At 38.6% G+C, this 7,611-nt stretch overlaps 2 protein-coding genes across 11 annotated transcripts; one reads left to right on the forward strand and one right to left on the reverse strand.

Moving 5' to 3' along the window:
* Window positions 1-275: 275 nt before the first annotated feature.
* Window positions 276-2,212, forward strand: LOC144574420 (transcription factor MYB106-like). The gene is made up of 3 exons (XM_078324388.1): window positions 276-715; window positions 816-945; window positions 1,279-2,212. The coding sequence occupies exons 1-3, from the start codon at window positions 583-585 to the stop codon at window positions 1,982-1,984; spliced, it is 969 nt and encodes a 322-aa protein (XP_078180514.1). The 5' UTR covers window positions 276-582; the 3' UTR covers window positions 1,985-2,212.
* Window positions 2,213-3,647: 1,435 nt separating this feature from the next.
* Window positions 3,648-7,611, reverse strand: LOC144574063 (Arabinanase/levansucrase/invertase). Of its 10 annotated transcripts, none has more exons than XR_013518123.1 (4): window positions 6,363-7,611; window positions 5,698-5,799; window positions 5,229-5,331; window positions 3,648-3,772 (listed from the first exon to the last, which is right to left on the reverse strand). XR_013518123.1 is itself a non-coding variant. In XM_078323901.1 (2 exons), exon 1 carries the CDS (start codon window positions 7,513-7,515, stop codon window positions 6,364-6,366), a length of 1,152 nt encoding a protein of 383 aa, XP_078180027.1. In that variant the 5' UTR covers window positions 7,516-7,611; the 3' UTR covers window positions 3,648-3,772; window position 6,363. The 10 variants fall into 10 exon arrangements, 6 of the variants coding, with proteins under 6 accessions (XP_078180027.1, XP_078180024.1, XP_078180025.1 ...); XR_013518121.1 differs by having other exon boundaries at window positions 5,229-5,335; XR_013518122.1 differs by lacking the exon at window positions 3,648-3,772 and having other exon boundaries at window positions 5,194-5,331.

Raw genomic sequence — 7,611 nt, forward strand, 5'->3', positions numbered from 1 at the left:
TTTGTAAAATACTTAATAAATAGTAAAAAAATTCAGAAAAATGTAAAATTTGGTCTCCAAGAAGATATTAATATGGAAAATAAGATGAACGGTTCGGATCGACCGTTTGGATTTTGAAAACTCGAATATTGAGCCGTAGCATAGAGGCCACTATGCTATCCATAGCACCCCAGCCTAACTCTTTATGTAATTAATGAGGCTTAGATAATATTAGCTTTACTATTCTAATAGGTGTTTTACAATCAATACTGATATGCATCTGTTTCCATATAGTTTCCATTACAACATACTAGGTGAACATAGGTCAAAACCTCTCTCAAGAAAAAATTTATTTCTATGTCATTTATAGTGCTGACCATTCTCTCTCTCTCTCTCTCTCTCTCCCTATTTATCCAGTACTCTGCCATCTCCTCTCATAAAACAAAAGCACACTCAGGCTTTCTTGCCAGAAAACTGTTTAAATCTCTTACAACTTCTAGTACGAACTCTGCTTCCTCTCTCACATTCAGTGCCTCATACTTTCTTTAAAAAAACAGTACAACCAAGATTACAAAGGTAGAAGGGAAAGAGAAAGAAAATAAAATGGGTCGCTCACCGTGCTGTGAGAAAGTTGGTTTGAAGAAAGGTCCGTGGACGCCGGAGGAAGATCAAAAGCTTCTTGCATATATCGAAGAACACGGCCATGGAAGCTGGCGCGCATTGCCAGCTAAAGCCGGTGAGTTGATTCAGCTTAACTTTGTGATCTTTTCACGAGATTTCTGAATGAAATCGTTGGGATGGTGATTCAATTTGGATTTATTTTGTGAATTGCAAAGGTTTACAAAGATGTGGCAAAAGCTGCCGGCTAAGGTGGACGAATTATCTGAGACCTGATATCAAAAGGGGGAAATTCACCATGCAAGAAGAGCAGACCATCATCCAATTGCATGCTCTCCTAGGAAATAGGTGAATTGAATTATCCGCTTCTGGCTCACATTTTTTTCTCAATTTTGAATACATTGATTCAGTTCTTCGAGAATTTTTTTAGTTTGTCAAATTCTCATCTGCTTTGTTTAAGAGTAATTTGTAAATTATGTTCCCTCCTTCCGTTCAGATTGAATTCTCCAAGGATTTTAGTTTATCAAATTCTTGTGAACTGTTTGCTTAAATTAAGTTCTCTCATTCTCTAATCATACTATATTGTAACATTTTTCTCAATTATAACATTGAGTCTCTCAGTTATTCAGGACAGAATAAAATTTTGCTAAATCAAAAGCCAAACTGAATTCCAAATTTCAGGTGGTCAGCTATAGCAACTCACCTGCCAAAAAGAACTGACAATGAGATAAAGAATTATTGGAACACACACCTGAAGAAGCGCTTGGCGAAAATGGGCATCGACCCGGTAACCCACAAGCCCAAATGCGACGCACTGGGCCCCGGTGCTGATGGACAATCAAAGAGCGCAGCCAATCTGAGCCACATGGCACAATGGGAGAGTGCACGTCTCGAGGCGGAGGCTCGTCTTGTCAGAGAGTCAAAACTCCGTGCAACAACCAACCAGCTGTCTCCCCCTCCTCCCTTAGAGGTGCTTCATGCATTGCATGGAAAGATTGACTTGGAGTCTCCCACTTCTACATTGAGTTATGCTGATAACGGTAACAGTACTTGTACTAATAGCAATCTAATTCAATTCAATCCGAGAATGTGTTATGATGATAGTGAGATGAAGTTCTTCGGGAAGCAACAGGAGGATTTGTTGGGGTTCCAAGTGGAGAAGAGCGGAGGTGCATTTTGCGGAGGTGATGTTCCCTGGTTTGCGGGCCCGACAGCCGGTTTCACTGGGTTGCTACTGGATAGCTCCGAGGCACAGAATTCTTCTGATTGCTGCGGTGAGTCTAGTAATGTGCAAGTTGGGAGCTGTGAAGAAGATCGGGATGGAGAAGAGAATAGGAATTACTGGAATAGCATCCTGAATTTGGTTAATTCTTCCCCTCCACTATGATTGTGATTTGATTTTGATTTTCAGAAAATAATAGTTATCTACTGTTTTGTACTACTAAGAGTGTGGAAATTGAATAAAAGAAAAAAGGAAAATTAATTGCTAGTCCTGATCGTTATTCTGATTTTGTTTCGTCATGCCATGGAATAGTATATTTTTAATTGTATAATAATCATATGAGGAATAGTGTATCAAAGTCAGTCAATGTTTTACAGTTTCCATTTTCACCAAGTTTGATTTTGTTTTCTTTTTTTTGGAAAGGATGACAGCTCATGATCTCACACCATAAATTTTTCCCTTCAGATTCACCTAAAACAATCTAATATATATGTTGCCCCAGTACTTACCTTAAAAATTCACGTGAATACGCAGCTTTGCTAATGATACCACATACCTAACGATGATATCAGTAACTAATTCGGGGATTATGTTTGGAGCTCACTACCAAACCTCTGCAGAAAATGTAGGGAAGGAAGCAATAAATGAGTACATGACTTTACAGTTGTTAGCTCAGCGCCCAAGTTGCCTCTTTCTTTTAGATACCTATATGGCTATATCTAATCCGACATGGGGTAATACTCTGTTTCATCTTCCACAGCCATCAGCCAGTCAGCCAGTGGGGTTAAATTTCTCTTTAATAAAGCGGGGTAATCAATCAGTGTTCTCTGATCAGCTTGTATGGTAAAAATGTCATAGTTGGAACAAAATATTACACATGTAACACAACAGTCAAATTTAATTCTAAGTTGGGTGGTTGATTGTTCCGTCATTTGGTCTTCAACTCGGATATATGTCTAAGAATAAGAATTATTGGAGTTGTTCCTTTTTAAGAATTCATGTTCTACTGACCAAGACTAATTTTTACTCTCTTTTTCAAGTCAAATATATTAGAAAATAGTGTGTGTATATACACACACAGAGAGAAATCCGGAGGCTTGTATTTCAAAGCTCTTTTCTTTGACATTGGAGGATGTATAACATACAATTTCCAAGTGCGAAAAATATTAGTTACAAGTGAACAGTTAACCAGAGGTAAAATAAACGATATTATATATTAATTTATTTTGTGCTTTACTACTGTGCCAGAATCATTAAACATGAAAAGTCTTGCACTGTTAAATTTCTGATGCAAGTTACGGAAATTCAGAAATCAATGTAACAGCTGAAATTACTGAGCAGCTGCACATGCCTTTTAGTCTGAATATTTAACCAACTTAACTTGTTTATTACAAAGTATAACCTAGTACAAACACTGTTGAATTTAAATTCAACAGCTTGTGGTTGTTTCTGCAGTTACTTCGATGAATGCACACGAAAAAGCATTCCAAGTTTTGAATGCACATTTCCTAATGCAGAATCAAATCTTTCCCAAATAGCACTCTCCACATAATTCAACCTACCAATACTAAAACTGTTCATCATATATATCATGGAAAGTAGCAAAGGCGATCCCCGCTACTAAATAGATCCGATCCCCGCTACTAAATAGATCCAATACGTCCCCACTGAAATAAATCATACATATGGATGGACCAAGGTAGAGTGACTATTCTCTTCTATCCTCTATAATTGTAAAAGTATAAATTTACTATCGACCAATTGTAGACGTTACATAGTAGAGTAATTCAAATTTATGAAAAGGAAGAGGATTTTAATCAAAATGAAAAGGAAGAGGTTTTCCATCATTGGGATGTGGCTGATAAACTATGCTAAAAAAGGAAACAAATTTAAAGAGAGAGAAAATATCCCATACAAAAATGGTGCCCCCACCTGTCAGAGAGCTGTCATACTCTGTATAAGCACATAAAAGTAACAAAGAAATTGAACTTGAGAAAAGAGGAATCACAAGATAATAAACAAATAAAAACTAAGAAGAGAAACATCCCTGGCAGTGAAGCAGAAAGAGAGAGTACACATGTAGGCCCCATTTTTGAAATGGTTATTAGTCAACATCATGCAATTTAAGAGCTGCCCCACTGTTGCCTTCCCTTTCCTCTCCTCTTTTCCTATGGCTGCATTTTGTTTTTTAATTTTTGATCCAACTGTAAAACCCAACTAAAGGTAAATTTTTGCTATTTTTTTTCAACTGTGACTTCTCCTTGTGATGGATACCATTCAAATTCAACAAGAGTACTCTGCATTTTAAGGTCATTGCCTTGAGTATATCTAGTTCCAGATTTTGTCAAGAAAGTTAAAATTAGGAGTGTATTTCTTTCAAATTTATCTCATGTTTGGTTTGCATTCAGTTTTCTACAGCCCCTTCTTCATAGTCGAGATCAGAAATTGTTATTTCACAAGTTTCTCTTGGAGATTTTTGCTTCCCATAATATTTTTCATATTATACATACCAATATAGTCTACTTCAGAAGTAAAAGCAACTAATATTAAGTGATGTCAAAGATACTGTTGTTGGGGACAATTATATGAGAAAAAAGTAGGGTTAAATCTACATCATTAGACAGTACACGAGTTAACAAGGTGTAACCAGAATAACAATATTGTTATTTCTTGAATTAACTTTTAAGTAATATCAATTATAAAAAAAAAAAAACTACCACACATTTATTCTGGAACCGGGATAGAGTGGAAGGTAGCTATTTTAGAAAATGTTTACCACTCTTTTGAAAAATAGAGAGCGGTATTTCATATTAATAGACGAAAGAAATTTAGCTTTGCTCTGGCAGGAATTTCTTCTACCAAAGGCTGGAATAAGGTCTCGTTTTTCTTAGACATCCACGCCATTTCATGTTCCTTTTTTTTTAACCCTTTTCTTCTGGAAAAATCCAAAAGGTTGGAATAAGGTGTCCTTTATTTTCACAGACTCCTTGCACCTCATTTCTTTCTATTCAAGAATAAACGAGTAGTACCAAACACCCCAAAAGGTGGACAACCCAAATTCAAACGTATCCAAAGATTGGCAGAACTAGGATTGCTAAATTAGCTTGAGATAATTGTTCAAATTGAGCAACACAAAGAACCAACAGGTTTTGACAAAGTAAAATTTGTGCAGGCACATCGAGCATATTAGGTTGGCTTATTTACTAGCCGGTTTAGGATTAAACTACAGCTCAATATGTCATCACTTCACTAATAAGATTGGGAGGCTAGTCACTGTAGTACTTAGCAGGCCTCAAAAAGTAACAGGAAGGATAAAGTTTGTGATGTTACTATACATTGTCTTTTAATGACAAAGCAATGTAGAAGATCTACAGTGTACCAAGGAGTAAGGAGTAAGGAGTGCATGTACCTCAAGCAATAGGGAACAATCAATGGACCGTGTGTTTATATTTGCCAGCCTTTGATGCCGACGAGCCATGCAAATGTTAAATGCATGCTGTACCAAGGACCACCTATCTAGTGTAAAAATGAACTTTATCTGATTTCATCAAAACTGTAACTCTGTAAGTTAAATGAACCTTCTAAATTTGTTCAATTGCAAATGAGTTGCTTGGCATTTTCAATGAAGACAAGACTAAACCATCTTTTGCATTTTTTCTGATAAAAAATAAGAGGGGATGCTAATGTAGTTATGGAAAGTATCAATATGTTTTATGGTATGACATACAAAAGGAGCAACATACACAAAGATTCCTTTATGTAATTAATTAAGACATCCTTCCTTCTATGAAAACTAATGATTTGCCAGGATTTCAGTGATGGTTCGAGATGTGTTCAAACTGTTATCACGATATAAGATGCATTTGTTTAGTACCAACCTGTAAGAGGTAACCAAACATTTCATATTTTTAACTCCTCGCCAACTTCATTGGCCAAACTAAGTTTTAATGCTGATCCAGTAGTAGAGCTGCAATCCAAGACTAGCCAGAGGCAAAAATCAGACGGGTCAGGTCAGGTCGGTCAGGTCATTTATCAATCCAAGTTTGAGTCAATTTCAGCCTCTAGTTGTCTGGGTCTTTAATAATTCGGGTTCAGGTCCAATAAATTTTCAGGTCACTTTGTTACACTCATTTCAGGCGTCAGATTTCATACCAGCTGTTTCAGGATTGACGGCACTGAAGTAATAGAATACTTAAGCTTTTCAATTGCATTTATACTCTCATCTTCTAAGAATTGGGCCTATAAGCAATATCTAGAAGATTACTAAGCCCAACTAAAATAAAATAAAACTATCTATAACATGGGCAAAAAAGTCTTGCATAGTCACTTATCAGGCCAATGCCTAAATTAGAATACCAAGACCAGTATTGCAGCCATAAGTTCCAAACAGCAATGTAATCTTATTTTGGATTGACTTGTACCATATCAAGAATAGAGGGAGATACAACTAAAATTAATATAGATCTCTACAGTCTCCAAAAGCACAATAACTAACAGTGCCAAGAAAAATTAACTCAAAACTGAAACTGAAACTGAAACTAACCTTAAATCTGAAAACTCTTCCATTTCACAAATTTTCCGGGCTCCAATTCTTCACAAACTGCAAGCCCAATTCCCTCTCTTCCTTCCTTGCCAATCCCAGTATAATAAATTCTCCACCCCTCCCCCTTGCCTAACTGAATTAGACAAGGTGCTGCAACCCCTTCACAATCCCATCCCTCCTCATCCAAAGAACCCGTTAACAATGGTCCAGCAGTGCACCGTCTCCAATTCTTCAACCCATCAGCCGACTCAGCCAACCCTATACTGGTCCGGCTGTCAGAGCCTATTCCTTCATAGACCATTAAGTACTTCTTGTTCTTTCCATCCCATACCACATGCCCATCTCTTACCCCGGCATCGTCAAAAGACCCGATAGGACCCCTTTCTAACACTTTTCCCAATTTTACCCATCTAATGCCATCCATTGACCTTGCAATGCCGATTGCATAACTGCTTGAATTCACATCAAAGGAGTGGTAATACATCCTTAGGTCCTTGTTGCCATGGTAAACAACCTTTGGCCCAGAAATAAATAAAGAATCCCATTCCGCAGCTTCCCCCGCATCAAAAAGCGCACCAGTGTGGTGTTCCCCTTCAATCCTCGCCCAGTGCTGCCCGTCCTGGCTGATAGCCAACCCCGGCAGTGACTTACAAACAATGCCACCACCAGCCAAGGGGAGCTCTACCTTCTCCTCAGTAAACCCAGTGTAGTACATCCAGTAGACCGCACTTTCAAATCGGAGCTTGTCACTTGACATTATAAGCACATCCGATGGGACCACCCGAAAATTGTCAAATACCCACCAGTCGGGACTCGGTTGAATGGACTCTCCGGTCGTCTCTTCCCAGTGAATACCGTTGTTAGATGTAGCTAAGCCTATCGAGCTACCAGTATCGTACCACATGAGCCAGCGTTCGGTTACATCGGTGACGTGGCGCTTGACTACTGCAAAACCGACGGAGGTGATGTCGGGGCTCGACCTGAAGATTAAACCGGGGGGAGAGGGGACGCGAGGCGAGGTGGATGCGGCGTCGACGGGGTGTCCCTCGCCGTGGCAACGCCAACATTGTCGAATTCTAGGGTTTATGCGAGCTTGCGGGATATACGACTTTATAGGGAGGAGGTTCGGTCGTGGCGCGCTCGTCACAGCCATTCTCTATCGACTGAGGGTCGGAAGGAGAGCGAGAGCGCGAATGGATAAAATTACTGACTGATCAATTGTGCGGTTCTCTCCGTTGGAATCTCTCTT

The sequence above is a fragment of the Carex rostrata genome, chromosome 22 (assembly GCF_964058835.1).
Source record: "Carex rostrata chromosome 22, lpCarRost1.2, whole genome shotgun sequence".
Classification (NCBI taxonomy): domain Eukaryota; kingdom Viridiplantae; phylum Streptophyta; class Magnoliopsida; order Poales; family Cyperaceae; genus Carex; species Carex rostrata.

Bases quoted from the DNA above. Each gene is read 5' to 3' on its own strand.
- LOC144574063 (XM_078323901.1), bottom strand. From the start codon at position 7,515: ATGGCTGTGACGAGCGCGCCACGACCGAACCTCCTCCCTATAAAGTCG.
- LOC144574420 (XM_078324388.1), top strand. From the start codon at position 583: ATGGGTCGCTCACCGTGCTGTGAGAAAGTTGGTTTGAAGAAAGGTCCG. The intron at 716-815 runs GTGAGTTGATTC...TGAATTGCAAAG, and splicing joins CGCATTGCCAGCTAAAGCCG to GTTTACAAAGATGTGGCAAA. The intron at 946-1,278 runs GTGAATTGAATT...TCCAAATTTCAG, and splicing joins CATGCTCTCCTAGGAAATAG to GTGGTCAGCTATAGCAACTC.